This window comes from Astatotilapia calliptera, chromosome 14 (assembly GCF_964374335.1).
Source record: "Astatotilapia calliptera chromosome 14, fAstCal68.1, whole genome shotgun sequence".
NCBI lineage: Eukaryota > Metazoa > Chordata > Actinopteri > Cichliformes > Cichlidae > Astatotilapia > Astatotilapia calliptera.
In genome coordinates, this window is record NC_137435.1 from 1,590,687 (window position 1) to 1,607,500 (window position 16,814).

General features: G+C 47.5%; 1 protein-coding gene across 1 annotated transcript in view; it reads right to left on the reverse strand.

Annotated features, from left to right (window-relative positions):
- Positions 1-833: 833 nt before the first annotated feature.
- The window catches only part of plekhg2 (pleckstrin homology domain containing, family G (with RhoGef domain) member 2), a 60,778-nt gene continuing 44,797 nt past the window's right edge, over positions 834-16,814 (reverse strand). The window contains exons 7-15 of the mRNA XM_026191414.2: positions 8,324-8,474; positions 5,662-5,793; positions 4,555-4,737; positions 4,299-4,391; positions 4,120-4,206; positions 3,477-3,510; positions 3,292-3,384; positions 1,908-2,009; positions 834-937 (exon numbers count right to left, since the gene is read on the reverse strand). Of these exons, the coding sequence (XP_026047199.2) occupies positions 834-937; positions 1,908-2,009; positions 3,292-3,384; positions 3,477-3,510; positions 4,120-4,206; positions 4,299-4,391; positions 4,555-4,737; positions 5,662-5,793; positions 8,324-8,474 (979 nt within the window). The remainder of the gene's footprint in view (positions 938-1,907; positions 2,010-3,291; positions 3,385-3,476; positions 3,511-4,119; positions 4,207-4,298; positions 4,392-4,554; positions 4,738-5,661; positions 5,794-8,323; positions 8,475-16,814) is intronic.

The following is a 16,814-nucleotide window of genomic DNA, read 5'->3' on the forward strand; positions in this document are numbered from 1 at the left end:
CCACACCCCGAGAGCTGCAGGAAACATGAGTCCGGTCTAATTTGCTTCTCGCAGTCAACGACATGCATATCAGAGCAAACACATTTCCAAGTTCAAACATGTCCCACTGTGGCAACCCCTCAGCTTTGCAGCTTTCAGCTTTCCCATTCAGAAACAGACGTGATGTTTCAGAGCTCATCTTTCAGATTTCTGCGCTTCAGCAGGTAAATGTCACTCCAGGAGCAACAGCTCCCCCTGGCTGTGGAACTGCACCATTTCTATTCACAAGTTGTGAAAAACAAGTTGTGGTGAACAGCTGTTGTTAGTTACTGAGATCCAGGCCCAGAACCAAAGTCCGCACACTCGGACTGGGAGACTGGTTCCCGATGAGCTCACGGATTCTTTCTGAGCATCTCTGCCAGCTCCGCTCAAACGATTACCCACAATTCATACATCACTGTGGCACTAAACCGGGGTTTGTAACAAACGCACAAACAGGGAGCAATCCACCTGAAAATGACTGGAAAACTCCCGTTTTCTGGAAAGCAGAGGGATTATTCACCAATATTGTTTGTGGATTTCTCTTAATTATTTAGTTTTGAAGTAAAACGAGTGTGGATGAAAGACGGAAGAAAGTCCATCGTTTTGCCAGAAAACATTAACCAGGTCTAAGCGCCGTCGTTTGCAGCGGAGGAATCTCTGTGGGAGCTTTCTTTGCTTCTCCACCTCCACGTGACCCTGGAGCTGTGGCAGCTTTAAAACCCGATGAACTAAAACAACAATCTTATCAGCGACGGCTTTTTCAACCTGCAGAGAAATCGGACACAGTTCATTTCTGATTGCTTTGTTTCATTTTAGCTCTCAGGGTGATGTTTGGGTTCGGGCCTCATCATGTGGATAAGAGTCTGACTCGTCTCACCGTTGGGATGAAACACTGCTTCGATGTCTTTGGCAGGAGCTGGAACAGAGGAGGGGAGGCTGGTTATTGCAACATAATATTTGCTGTTACACAACACATGGTCTCGTGGAAACGAGAAAGAGAACATGTTTTTGAGTTTCCTGCATTCACCCTCGTTATGTCAGGAATCTTCATCTTACTGACTGAAATACTTTCACCCACACAGACTTCCTGCCATAAATGACATCTACAGGAAGCGGTGTCTGAAAAGGGCTGGGAAAATCATCAGAGACCCCAGTCACCCATCACATGGACTCTTCACCCTCCTGCCCTCTGGGAGGCGCCACAGGAGCCTCCGGACTAAGACCACCAGGTACCGGAACAGCTTCTTCCCCACAGCTGTCAGACTCCTGAACTCTGCCTCCTGACATCTGACCCACGTTAAACTCATGGACTGAACATACACACACCCACAATGGACAACTGTACCCTCAAACACAATAATAACATGGACTGAACCACCACTCACAACCACTAGCACTTTATATAGCCTCTGTAGAAACTATCTACACCCTCACTTATCTTAACTGCACTACTGTAAATACTGTATAGACAATCATTCTGTACAATAACTATACTTCTACGACTGTTTATAACTTGCAAAGTTCATATTTCTGTATAGTTTTCATATTTACATCCTGTTCATAGCCTGTACACACTTATAGTTATAACATATTAATAACATACCTTCATACTGTGTACATTGCAACATACCCATAATAGACCCATATTTTTTATTCTATTCTATTCATTAAAAGCACAATCTCATAGCTGCTTCCACGATGCAGGACTCTGAGCTGCAGTGTTTCAGGCTGCTGTGAGTCACCGTTTGGATAAAGTCAGTTTCACTTTCCCTGCTGCTTCGTTGTGTCTCTTTGATTAGAGCATCAAAAAGCAGATGTTTGCTGTTTTATATGAATAAAGGGTGGAGACTCTGAGCCTGAGCTGTGGCTGAAGCCTGTCTGAGTACCTGACTGCCTCCTGGTGCGTCGGTACGGCAGGTTTCCCTCCAGCAGCAGAGGCAGGTTCTTCCTGGACTTCTCTGGCGTGTACATGAGCAGCTCTGGAGGCTCTGCAGGACAAACAGAGCAGAAAGAGGCCCTCGTGTCAGGGTTGAAATTCAAACTGTCCCGTTCCTGGTATGATAGACTACATGACTGTGAGCCGCCTTACATTTTGGGTGCACAAAAGTTGATAATATTATCAAAAGGTTTCTCAAACAGTTAAGACGAGGTGATCGGGTCTGTCATTTGGAATAGACACAAACCAGAAAAAACCTTTTAATTTTTATGTTTATTTAAGCGTTATCTGACAGTATGTTTGCACTACCCATATGGAAAAGAAATAGTAAAAACTTGTATGTGATTACTCATGAAAGTGGCCACTTTCTCATTACTTTCATACATTGTTTTCGTAAGTATCCAAAACATACAAGTTTCATTATATAATTTTTCAAGGGAGCTGATATCTGTTTTCACTCTTATATGCTTTTCATACAAGTTTCAAACAAGACAGATACAAACTTTATAAGATTTATACATATCTTTTCCATATGGGTAAGTACCGCAGCAATTTCCTAATGTTGTAAACCTGCTCAACATTTGGCAATAAAACCCTTTCTGATTCTGATAAGCGTGTTTTTCAGATTCTTAGATTTAGTAATGCCGTGGGGTGGGGGTCAAACTTTAGCACAGTTGTTGTGCAATCGCTCAGGGGGGCCGTGGCCGCCAGGCTCTTGGAGCTGACTGTGTGCTGGAGATCGCTGCGTGGGTTCAGGAACACGTCACCGTAAGCAGGGACCGCCGTCACCTCTGCAGTCACACGTGAAGCTCGACCTCCACCACTCAGACGGAGGCTTCTATCAGTTCAAAGCTAGCATCCATGATGGGGCCATTAGCGCACTGGCAGGGGTAACCAGGCCATCTGAGAAGGTCCCAGTAATGATGACGCACACCTCCGGGTTCTGAGGCTTCTCGGAGAACTCTTTCTTTGTTCGGTCAGATGACAAACCTGCACCCTGCTCGCTTTCCACGAACCAGCGCGCCGGCTAAACTGACCCGAGTACAGACCAGATCTGCTGCTGACTTCATGCAGCCAAAAACGCCCGAGCCGTATGAGGCAGGTTCGGGAGACACGTCCGGCGTTGTGTACTGAAGCTCAGCTCAGAATGAGCACATATCCTTCAGAAAACCTTTATTTATGTCCAGTCTGTGCGTCCACTTAAACAGACGCTAGATTAATGCACAGCTTTCCCCATTTTCGGAAACGTGTTACAAACAAGTCGCAGTCATGACCTGTGAGCAGGAGAAGAAGATGAGGAGCAGCTCGAGAAGGAGGAGGTGACTGACCCTGACCTGACTGACGCCTGCCTCGGTGATAGGCGTGGATGTCGTCCAGCCGCGGAGACGCAGATGACTTCTTCAGGTGGTCCTGCTCGAACTGAGGAGCTGAAACACAGGAAGTGATGTCACTCCATCTGCAGAGGCTGAAAACTGTTATATAAAAATGCTGAATACGTGTGTGTGTGTGTGAGACTCACACTGACAGAAGTTGTCTCCCAGGACCTGCCTCGCCTGGAAACGATCAGTGAATCAGTCAGACGTGTGAGCAAAGACAAATCCTCACATTAACCAGGTGGATTTAAATGAACAGGTGAGACGCTGACTCCAGTTAGCTGGCTGGATGTGGGATGTTAAATATTCAGAGTCAGTGTGTCCACTGTAACCTGGTTACAAACATGGATGTATCACCATCCTGCTCATGTTACAGGACATCTGCTGCTCCTTACTGTTTACACCAGCAGGGGGCAGCAAAGATCTACAAAAGCTGCTAACGCTGCACTCTTTACTAAACTCTACTGCTGCTGCTGGGAGCACGACTACATGCATGTTTCCTCGATCTTTGCTGTGAACATTATAAACAGCTGCTCAGGTACAGATCGCGCTCTCACTGCAGTGCAAATCAATCCAATCAGCTGCTAACAGAGGCCGTAAAGCCACCACAGCCAGGTCTACTCAACAATCGGATCTCCTGCGAGCAGCAATATGCTTCAAACCACAGTGATCGGTGCTGAACTTCACCCGTGGGCAGGTAAGAGTCAGCATCTAATGTGAGTGTCTTTGGATGGTGGGGAGAACGTGGGAGCTTCACACAGGAAGACCAGGACATGTGAACCTGCTTACCTTGTGTGGGAGTGATGCGGGATGGTTTTCGACGATCAGCCTCTTGAGGTAGTGCACCCACAGTCGCTTCTCCTCCTGATTCTTCGTCTGCAGAACAAAAAAACAGGATCCAGACACAAACAGTGAGGTCGCTGCATCTGAGATCCAGATTTAAGGCGGAGACTCGAGGTTTCCCTCACCTGGACTACATGCTGCTGTTTGGGAATGGTCTGGTCGGACACTCGGAAGCACAGCGGGTCCTTCAGATTCTCCACCAGCAGGAGATTACAGCACTGCAGGTGGAGGAGCAGACACAGAGACAAACGTGAGGAACCCTGAAGGTCAGAGCATCGCTGTGGCGATGAGCCTCTGTTTCCTGGGGGGTCGCATGTGTGTTTGTTGTGATGCAGGAGTGCAGACACAACCCACGACGGCCTCAAACGTGTTGTTACTTACAAAAATATGTGTGCTGTAGACAAACTGCTCCATCCTCTTCTTGGCAATCAGCAGCATTTTATCGAACAGGAAGAACGCTCTCTCCTTCTTCACTCTGTGGACTTTAAAGGAACCTTCAAGAACCAGCTCGCCGAACCCGCTGAGGTCCGGCCCAGTCCAGTTCACCAGCAGGGACTCGATTTCCTGGAGCGAGACATCGGTGAAAGGTCACAGGCTAACCACAGTGGAGTGAACCCGACCTAAACCTGCTGATCTGCACCGATCCTTCATCTTCAGAAAGGTTCTTTGGAAAAGCACAGCGTTCTCTAGAGAACCAGTTTTCTCAAAATGCCTGCATGGGTCACAAAGTTCTCAGTGCTGAAGGCAACTGGACGTCTTTAGGTTCTCAAAGATGTTTCACCTCAGACCTGAAAGGCTTCATCGGTTCTCAAAGCACATGGGGGTCCCAGCTATGCAACAACTAGCTAGGTAACATGCTAACTAAGCTAACTCGCTAACTAGCATCAACTTGCTAGTGATTGCGCTCCAAAGCTCAGCTAAATCTGGTCACAAACCCATGTTAACGATGGCTAACATGCTAACAATGAAACCTGCAAATATCGATCCACAAGCTCATATGGTAGCTGTGTCCATCTTTCATATACAGTCTTTGTTAATAGCTGCTGAATGGTAGCTCGTAGGTAGACCAAAGATGTCCAAGGTGATCTACATCGTGGGCCACATGGACCGGACGAGTGAAACATCCTCATTCTGTCAGTGTAAAGACGTTTAACTGAAACATCGTCATATAAGAAAAAGACGAGTAACTTCAACAGGACATCTCAGATTTCGCAGATAAAAAAATCAGTGAAAGAAATCTGTCAGCATGTCGGGAGTAAATGTGTCATTTTGTTTTTTATTGTGGACTCGTCGTAAAAAGCTGAACTATCATGAAAAACAGGAAATTTCATGTTACTTAATTACTTTGAGTAGTATCAGTGCCCTCCTTCACATCTTCCAGAGCCATCTAGTGGGCCACTTTAGAGTCTGGTGGGCCGATTCTGGCCCCCGGGCCTTATGTTTCTCAGCAGCTTTTTTCACGTTGGGGTCCTGCATGATCATCGTTACCTGCAGCCGCACAGCGTGCTCCTGTTTCCTCTTCATGTCGTTGATGTACCATGCGACTGCTGTCATGGTGACGATGGCATCCTCCACGACCTCATATCCGGGCTCGCTCTTGTCAAAGTGCTTAGAAAGTTCCTGAAACGAGACGAGACCCGCACATAAAAGACAGCTCGCACTCTGAGATCCTTCCCCGCTCTGATCCTCCGCCTGCTGAGGCCAAAACACAGACGGGGATTTCTCCGAGCCTCAGATAAACTGTGGTTTGTGTCCTCGTAACTTTTACTCAGTTTGCTTTGACGTCATTGAGACCACCGTGAACACGAGGACGCGAAGCATCATTAACCCTTAAACTGCCACTGAGCCACCTCACCGTGCGGCTCTGTGGCGCAGCGGATAGCACATTGGACTGCAAAGGTTGTGACTGAAGCTGCAGATCAGCCACATTTCATTCGTGCTCATGGAGTCGTTCTGTGAACTCTGGAGGTCAAAAGCGTCGCTTCCCTGTGAGAAGCATCGGACTGGAAGTACAAGTAGCTCAGAGTATGTGTGCAGTTACATTCCACTGCACCCTGAAGCGCCTTAGCACAGAATGGACTGAAACGGGAGCAGCTCAGGATTCTGGGAAAATCCCAGCTCGGATCCAAACACGTGTTTGACCGATGTTTAAACTGGCCGCCGTCATCAGAGCGGCAGCGGCAAATCCTGCAGACCAACGAGCGAGAACAAAGAGCAGCTTCAGCTGTGTCATCCTCCCGCCCGCTCCTAGAGCTGGGCTTGGACTGGGACCAGTGAGGAGACTCGGCACGTTCACTGGGAAAGCTGTTCCTGCTTCACGGAGCAGACGGCTGAGTGAGAAGGCCTCTGCGGCTTCAGCTTCACACCGTAGGAGCTCCTTTAAAGCACGCTCTGTGTGAACAGACGTGATGAACAAGTCCTCGCCTCTTCCAGGTGTTTGCGCGTCATGTTAAACATCTGGAGCACAAGTCTCCATTCAGCCAGATGTGATTATTAACGATGGGAATTTGGCACAGAAGAACAAATGGTTCTGCTCCTAAACCGGACCGCTTCAGCTTGTTTCCATCGTTTCATCCGTTTTGACTCTACTCAAGTATTTCTGCATGTTCACAATAATACACACGATGATACTGCAGTATCAGGTGGTATCTGAGCAGAATTACACGTGTGTGTAAATATTTCATTTGTTAGAATTTGTGGGTTTATTTTGTGCTGCGAGTCTTTAACTGAGACTCGTCTGTTTCAAACGTCTGCTGAGCTTCTCCTCAGAGTAATGAGAACACGACGACGGCCAGCCTGCAGTTCGCTCTCGTGTGATTTAACAGAGTCCCCGTTTCCTGGTGCTGATTGCGGCACAAACGGGCTCCAGCATCTGTTTGGTGTTTGTGCCAAAACTGACTCAACAAAGACAACGAGAAGCAGAGCTTACGACTGATCGACGAGTCTTCCTGTCACGTTAACTCGAGGCCGCTGGCTTTACTTCTTCTACACGCTGAAATCAGATAAGTTGAGTTTTAGGGCAGCTGTAGTTTCAAACCTCAACCAACTCTTTGCACAGCGGAGCCGACTCGCTGACTGTCCTCCGGTCGTGATCCTGTGTATGTTTAGCAGTTAGATGGCCGTCCTGCAGTTTCAGATCTTTGCGTTCTGCACAGACTCTGAATTAAAGTAAATAATGCAAATTTCTGTGCGTGCAGATGGCAACGGATTCACGGTTTAATCCCCATTTCATCTCTGACAGACTGCATGTGACTGCTCACGGACTCGGCGTTGTTGACCTTTATCGCCGTCTTTGCACAGCTGTGTTGCTTTGTAGACAGCGACTGACCACGCTGGTCTCAGTCGGTCCCTGTCTTTGAAACAGCCGTTTTAATCACTTCTGTCCTACACGTGCACACACGTTAGCGTGTCATGAGACAGAAGCATAACTGCACTTCACTGCAGCACAGACGGTAAAGGACCTGTGGTCAGAGGACAGAACAAAGCTGTGACAGAGCAGCTGCAGAGCGGAAAGAGAAGTTTGGACTCTGAGATGATGTCAGAGTTTATCCTCGTTTTATTGGTCCTGGGAAAAACCCCGCACACGTAGCCGAGGACACACACCGCTCGTCTTTAAAGACGCGACGCGCTGAGAGGTCTCAGCCTGACCCTCTGTTTACTGACAGGAGACAGACCTGTTGCCTGGAGACCAAAGCTTTACGAGGACCAATCAGCTTCCTCAGGGAACCACAGGGAGTGACATCATTAAGGATGTTTGGTGTTACCTGTGGAAGCAGGTACTCATCTAGCAGTATCAGGTAGGACTGAAGTCATTTATGCTGAACTAAAGCTAGTATTTGAGATGTTGAGCTACTTCTCAACTACTAGAATTTGAGGTGTTTGGATGCACTTGCAGGTGGCACCTGACCAAGTAACAGGCTTTCGTGTGCACAGTATCTGATAGCATTTTAATTCTCACCTGCAGTATTTGAGGTTCTATATGCAGTATTCATTAGTACAACCTGTATTAGGCTGTTTTTGAGGTGCTATGTCCAACATCTGATCGTATTTGAAGTTTAACTTGTATATCTGGAGGTATTTCAGGCACCGCATGCAGTATTTGGTAGTATTTGCGATATAACTTGTAGTATTAGGTGGTATGAAGGGTCACCTGTAGCAGCAGGTGGTACTTGAGGATCCTCTGCACTGGTTTGAGCAGGTACGTCTCCAGCGGTAAGGAGTGGCTCAGGGTCGCCTGCCTCTCCTGGAAGAAACGAACCAGACTTTCGTTCTTCATGCACTCCCTCAGCACGGCCACCGAGCTGTGGACACAGAGCAGCAGAGACGGCGTTAATCATTAAAACCACAATAGATTCTCTTGAAGCCAAACAGCAAGCCCCAAAACAAGTCGATGGATATCCAGGTCAGGTTACCGACATCTACAGAGTTCAGCCATCACCTCGTAGCATTTAAAGGTTCAAGGTTCTTTATTTGTCACATGCATAGTTATACAAGTATAACACACAGTGAAATGTAGAGGAAGAACATTATATATATATATATATATATATATATATATATATATATATATATATATATATATACACTGGGTGAATGTGCAGTAGTAGCAGCAAGCAGGTGAAAAAGCACGGGGAGGGAACTTTAACAGGAGGAACAAAGAGATGAGCTGGGGTGGAGGAAGGCCAGAAGACAATGGAGCTGCAGGAGGTGAGAGGGATGTCCTCAGCCGTTCATCAGAGGACGAGGTGAAGAAATGATGGAGGGAAGGAGGAAGAAGAAGACAGATGGAGGCGATTATGACAAACTAAAGAGCAAAAGGACTCCACAGCTGTTTGGAGCTTTGACAAACATTCATTACAAGTTTATAGAAGAACGAGAGAAACTGACGAGATCAGAGAGAAAGAAAAGATTCTGACAGAGAGCTTCTGGATCCAGTTCACCAACATTCATCACAATCAGAACAAAGAGCAGACGACGAGGAGAAGAGGGAGGGCCACATGTCCACGACGACGAGATAGAAAGAGAAGACAACAAAGAGTCTGAGGAAGGGAAAAATGGAAAGACAGGAAGTTAAAAATAGGTCCAGGTTATGAAGAAAGAAGCGACAGGAGAGAGGACGGGGATGGTGGTGAAAGAGGATGATGGAGGACAGTGGAGACTCGGCTGTCGGGTCCTCTGACAGACATTCATCACAGTTGGAAGCCAAAGAATGTTGGACGCTGGTGGAGGGACTGGAGGGAAGGAGGGAAGGGAAGAACGAGGAGGGATGAGGAAATAGGGGGCCAAAGAGGATGGGAGGAAGGAGGTCAAGGTAACGATGGGGACGGAGAGGAGAGATCAGGCTCTTTTTCTCCACAGGAAAGAGGGGGGATTCAGAGCAGTGCTAATATCTTCTGCAGACATCAGTGAAGTGCAGAGTCTGAAACGAGCTTTCAAACACAGCAGCTCATCTGTTTCTTCCCCACAGCGTCCTAAACACCACAACAGGTGATACCAACCAGAATATCGCCCGGATAATTAAAGAGTTTCATCTGCAAACTCACAGCTGAAACGTTAACCACAGTTTACAAAAAGGAACTTCACAGGTTCTCAGTCTAATCTAATCAAACATCATCAGGGAGGCGTCTGATAGGCCCACATTCATCCTGCAGCCAGACAAATATTACCTTAACCACAGAAACACGTTCATACCAACCAAAGAGGCGGTGGTACCAGCACTGTCCAAACCAAACCAGGCGCACATTTATCTCCAACCTATCAGGTAAGTTGTAGCAGCTGAACCTGCGCACCACCCAAAGAGTCCTGCAGCAGCACTGGATGGCCAGCAGGGGCATCAGAGGGGTGCAACACAGTTAATATGATGTTTTGGGACCCCCCGAATGGTGTGCCTACTTTTTGTGCATGAGGGGGTTCTTCTGGCTTCATGCTGGGGTGGTTTGCAGCAGAGCATGAAGCAGACGGATCTCTAAAACTGATGGAAAGGTGGAACATGAGATGGACCGGAAGATCGAGGCATCAGCAGCGATGCTGACGCTGTACCGGACTGTTACGGTGAAAAGAGCGAAGCGTTCTGTTTCCAGTCATAATGAGTTCATCAGTGTCACATCGACTGCTGATGATGTCTGCTCCGTCTCTGCGGGGTTTAAGCCCAGACACCAAACACCAAGCAGACAGAACAGGTCAGAGGTCAGGCAGGGAGCCTACTCTAAGTCTAGCCACAGTTGGGCGGGTTATAAAAGCAGACGACCACATCCGGTTCCACCGTGGTCACCGAGGCCGCAGCCTGAACAGACTTACCAAACCCGGACATCAAGGACTGGAAGCATGGAGCCGGGTCTGATAAAGCTCTGTCCTGCTCAGCCGGATCATGGATGGATCGACCCAAATACCCCGATTGCCACATTTTGGACCCTACAGCGCCAACAGGCAGAGTGCAAACATTTATCACCAGAGTTTACCACCCGGCTCCTTTCAACAGAAAACGTCTAATGTCTCAAATAAAAGTCAGACTGGTTCTGTGGACGATGACTTATTCTCCAGTGAACATCAGCAGAACAGCTTCAGGCTGTGGTCCCATGTTTTTGGGACAGAGCGAGGCCCAGCACAGGATCAGTGTGTTGCCCCTAAAAAGGTGCTCATTGATTTTAAGGCACTGGTTTGGTGCACAAACCAGGTGAGGCCATTGGGCTTGTGTCACAGAAATGTGCCTGTCCAACCACACTGAAAGGCTAATGTACCACTGTAAGGGTTTGGACAGCCTATCATATATCTGTCCATCCATTATTCCATCCATCCATCTATCCATCCTCCCATCCATCCTCCCATCCATCTATCCATCCTCCCATCCATCCTCCCATCCATCCATCCATCCATCCATCCATCCATCCATCCATCCATCCATCCATCCATCTATCCTCCCATCCATCCTCCCATCCATCCATCTATCCATCCTCCCATCCATCCTCCCATCCATCCATCCATCCATCCATCCATCCATCCATCCATCCATCCATCCATCCATCCTCCCATCCATCCATCCATCCATCCATCCATCCATCCATCCATCCTCCCATCCATCCATCCATTCATCCATCCATCCATCCATTCATTCATCCATCTATCCATTCATCCATCCATCCTCCCATCCATCCTCCCATCCATCAATCCATCCTCCCATCCATCCATCCATCCTCCCATCCATCAATCCATCCATCCATCCATCTATCCATCCTCCCATCCATCCATCCATCCATCCATCCTCCCATCCATCCTCCCATCCATCCATCCATCCATCCATCCATCCATCCATCCATCCATCCATCATTCATCCATCCATCCATCCATCCATCCATCCATTCATCCATTCATCCATCCATCCATCCATCCATCCATCCATCCATCCACTCATCCATCCATCCATCCATCCATCCATCCATCCATCCATCCATCCATCCATCCATCCATCCGTGTGACTTCTTCAGTCTCAGCTGCAGCTACAGCCCATTGTTCCTTCGGTGCTGCTGGTTTCAGTCATTGTGCAAATGTCCTGTTTATAAGGTTGAAACCTGCAGTCAGCTGAGACTGAAGACGTCACCTGATGATGACGAAACATCCAGATGAACAGAACCGACCTTTTGGGATTTCCGTACCTGGATGAGCACGAATTGGAGTTCGGTGTCAGCTACGCCACATCTCAACAGTCACCTGCAGAGTTTCTGAGCTTATACATAACTGAGACATGCAAGCAAAACAGCATTGTTTGTTGCCATGGAGGTTTTAAATGGTGTGGTATATTAATGTAAAGCATGTGTAAACTTTACAGCAATAAAAGGCTTAAAGAAGAGTCACTGTTCACAGTTGTGCTATAATGAAACCTGCAGCCGCTGGGATGACAACAGTGACAAATGTTAGGTTCATATAAAATGTCACAGAATGAACAGCCAAATTTAAGTCGCAAATTTTCTGTAGACAAGAAATGAAGCTGTAATCTGTCATCTCGGACTGAAGGAAGCCGACTTCAGCCTCAGATAAACACTCAGCTCTGCATGGAGAATTTAAAGCAGATGGCAGATATGAAAAATGTGCACCAGAGACATGCCTAGAAACTGCGTTTGGCAAGATTCCCATGAACTCATCCACTGGAACACACCGAGGACTTCCTTCAGCCCAAACTTCCACAGAGTCTCCAGGGTCGCTGTGCTTCACCTCGTGTTGTACGGATGCTCGGAGCAGAGGAAAGCAGTCAGTTTCACAGACTGCAGATAATCGCAGCCGCTCCCCCGAGCCCAAAGTCATCTCCACCAATCAGAGGTAACAAAACACCAACCTGCAATCTGCACAGCCAATCAAAACACTATTAACCTCTTAAATAGTCCCACCCGTGCGTCTACCTGTAAGCTTTGTTTGCATTGGGATAAAACGCCTGATTATTTGTCCAGATGAGTTTTCCACAGATATGCCGCACTCTACTTTTCCCAACTATCTGCTCCGACTACCGAGTTCGGAAGTGCAGCAGTCAGTCAGCAGGCAGCACCGGGGCAGAAAGACCCCAGCTATCCCGAGATTTCAACACAGAACCATGTTTAAAGTCCGGCGGTTAACCTGGACAGTCCTGCCGTGCTGTGACGGGGCGGAGATGAAGGCTGGGACATAAACCCAGTAACCTGCTCTGTTTCCCAGACGTACTTTCGCTTTCATGTGTGTTGAGTCTGATCATTCCTGGAACATTTCTCTGCTCTGTTAAAAGTTGGCTTTAATCAGGAGACCCCCTGCCAGCCTCCAAAGCCCGCTGGCTCTACAGCTCATCAATTTACAGCATTACAAACTGTGCTTGCATCCAAGTGGAGTTTAGCGGCATAAATTACCTCAGCATCTGTCTCTGTTCTCCCCATGGAGCTACCTACTGAGATTACATCCACATCTGTTCAAATCATTCTGCTGGCAGCCAGTTTCATGATACACGCACAGTGTTGTGATATTATAAAGACAAATATCTCCTTCGGTTTTGTTGCTGATGGTTTTCGATGGCAGAGAAGCTGCGTTCCTGGAGCCGATCTGTTGTTTGGTGCGTTTTCATTTTTGTGCAGGATCCCCGGGCAAACAAAGCCTCTCGTCTCGTGTTCCCAGCGGGACGACAGCAGAGTTCAGAAACCTGCAATCCAGCACATTTCCCTCCAAATCTGACCCAGCGGATCACTGTGGAAAAATGCAGAGCAGGGGCTGACAGAGACCGAAAGTCTGCTCCTCTGGTGATCGCATTACTGCGAGTTTGCTGAACGCTCGGAGCTAAAATATTCCACAGGGCTGATTCTGGCTAGTAAGACAAAAGTTTTGACCCAAAACCGAAAGATTTAAAGCAGCAGAAAGTTTGGTTCCAGATCTTTAAACCACGACCCCTGTGCTGATGGCTGCAGCACACGCAGGTGACTTGGAGACTCCTGTGGGACACAGCGAGGTGACCACATGAGTGAAAACTGGTTTCGAGCATATCTGAGAAGCTGAGGCTTGCAGGGATGAAACAGCTGAGGGGCTGATTCACAGCTGAAGAACTGACGTCCTGGTGCCTTCACGGACCTTCAGCAGCAACCACAGCATGCAGCGCTGCCTCCAGCACCCTCAGCCACAATAAACCCTGATCAGCTCAGACTTACTCTGATTACTTTTAACCTCTTTACAGCTGGGGTTGGGCTCACATCCACCCCTTCATCTGAGCCCTGAGGTTCGCTGGCTCTTTATTCTCACGTCTGCTGACTGACGGTGGCCGGCACACTCTCGCCATCCACATCAGACTTAAATATCTTCTCACGAACCCTTTTTAGGAACATGATCACCTGACATGTGTTATGGTTTCATCCTTGCATGCAAACATGCTGTTCAGTGATCTGTCAGTGTTTCACATTATTTCCTGTCTATGTGCAGTAACAAACACACAAAGTTTTCATGTGTCGGGTTTGCTGAAAGATTCCTGTGTTTCAGGCTGGGAAAAAGTACATTTGGCACCCGTGAGCATCCTAACACGCAGCAGCTGAAAAAATCAGCAGTTGAGAGGCCAGGAAGGGTCCAGCAGAGAAGGCAGCGATGCAGCTCGAAAAGCTGGAGACGCGCTGACAGAGACAGAGTTTCTGGGTTTGGTGGTCTGAAAGCATTTGACCTACTTATTTTTATTGGTGTTTAATGGAGCTTTAAGGAGGCGACAGGCAGATAGAGCGAGCGAGCGAGGTGAAGGAGGGGTCGCCTTCCACCCCGGCAGACTCGGTACGTGCCGAAGGGTTTAAACACACGGGGAGGCACATATGGGTGCCGATGAAGCTTTTACTGCGCATGTATGCAGTGATTTAAGTGCATCAATATGCAGACAGATGGAGGCCGGGCAGAGATCCAGGCAGGCCGAGCGCAGTCGGTCAGGCGGTGGAGAGAAGACCTGCGTGAGATCAACAGTGACTCTGTTTGACTCTGCAGAGAATAAAGAGACGAAGCAGCCGCGGACGCAGACACGTGCAGTGAAACAGGGTAACGCTGCGCTCTGTGCCTCTCGTTCACATCTATCACTCACACGCAGCTCTCAGATCTCTGCGTTCGTGTTACTTCTTACTTCATTAACGGCAAAAACCAAAATAAATGTGACTTTTCTTCAGAGCATCGTACCACGCAGAGCTCTGCACGCTGTGGCAGAGACCGTCACGTGCAGCTGGTTAACGTGGGCGCGTGCTTTGTTTGAAGCTGGATCTGTGGATTTTTCACCACATTAACATCAGCCTCTCTGCTCAAGTTACAACCGCACGGTCTTGTGATCTGCTTCATTTGTGATGAGCGTGCAGAGTTTCCCAGTTACATTAACACTGCCTGAATAACGCTCTGCAGGCTAGGCTAACGCTAACAGACGACTGAAAGCTCAGGAAGAAGAAACCAAAGATGAGCAGACGTGTTTGCAGGAGAAGAGACAAACAGTAAATATATGAAACTATCACAACGTCATGCCTGTGCTTGTTGTACTTGTGCTGTTGCTAGGTGGTTGCCAAGCAACCTGCTGGTATAATTGTGTAATTCAGCTCTTGTGGATCTAAAGAAATGTTAAAACAGGAGCTTTTCTAAGGTGTCACAGAGGCATAAAACAGGTCTGTTTTCTAACTCGTGATGTTGTAGGAGACAGTGTTTCACATTGATTGTGTTACTTTGTGTTGGAACAGTGAAACACTAAAGCACAGAGTTGCTTTTATTCTAACTTTTGGCACCGATTTTCTCCCTGCAGATCGATCTTAGATCTATCCACACATCAGACATGGATCTCCTCAGCAGTTATCGGCCCTGAGTGTTGGGCGTGTTACGGGTGTAACACCTGTGAGTTTTTATTCCCCTTTAACTTAAAGTCCAGCTTTTGGTGATATTTTTCGGCTGTGTTGGTCTCCAAATGTTCTCCAAACTTCTGCAGCTCCAACAGATTTTGAGTTACAGAAAGAGATGATTTGTTAGTCACAGTTTGTTCCTCGCTGGTTGTTTCAGTGTCTTCACGCAGCTTAACCAGAGCTTCACACATAAAAGTATTTTTCCTCCATGAGGGGGAGAGGAGGCGCGAGTACCCAGAACTTACGTGCATTTTGCAGGAACATAAGATGTAAGATGGGGAAATATTGTTTGCTTTTCCAGAAATTTTCCATGAAATAACCCAGCACCTAAAATTCCTTCATTAAATTTTTGGTTATTTCATTGTTACATGAAATTTCACCTAAGTACAGGGTACTTGTGCCTTATTTGTGGTTCGTTTTATGAAGTGTTACTGTAATGTTGATTGAGCTCATCACCAGCTTTTTGCTGGGAGGACAGGTGGAGCTTTCAGCCTGTAACAGAAGCCCAGCAGCACGTCTGAAGCAACAGCTGGAGTTAAACTGGTCTGTGCCTCCAACATCTGCCATCATAACTTCTTTTGTTTTCAGAGAACCACAATGGAAATGAGATTATTAAGCACTCGCCGTCCATTCATCTTCATCAAACACATCTGCATTTTGAAGTTGAGAGTAAAAAATGTTGCGTGAGTGTTTTCATTCCAGTGTTGAAATTTATTTGAATCAGAATCAGAAGCAACATGTCGGTTTTGTGACAACACAAAGAGACTCAAAGATGTGAAAGGCTGAAGCCAAACTCCCTGTGAGGACCGCCTCAGACAGCGGCACAGACTTTGGTTTTAGGCTCCAGGTAAAGGAGAAAGACGTCAGCACGGGAAGACGAGGACGCAGCTCAGGCTGTCGTCCATGGAGCGGACCCCAACGCTCGCATTTACTCTGGTCATAAATCAGCGTCAGAGTGAACTCGACAGCGGTCTGTTCATCAGGAACAGGCCACAGAAAAATGTTTCCCACTGATGTCGATCAAATTTGAAAAGGAAAAGCTTTGTGTCAGTAATTATATCAGCCTGAGGCTGGACAGTGAGCAGGACTTCCTGTTTATACTTCCTCCTTTATCTTTATTGTTGTCTCCACAAAGGAGGTCATGTGATCTGTTACTCAAAAAGTTGTAGAGAAACTTTCTAAAGTCAAAGTGCTTCAGTCGACTGTCCTGGAAGCAGGACAAAGGATCCAGATCTCCACCTGAGCTGGGATCCAGCTCAGAGTCTGGGAATCCACTCCTAACAGGAAGCTGAGTGTGTG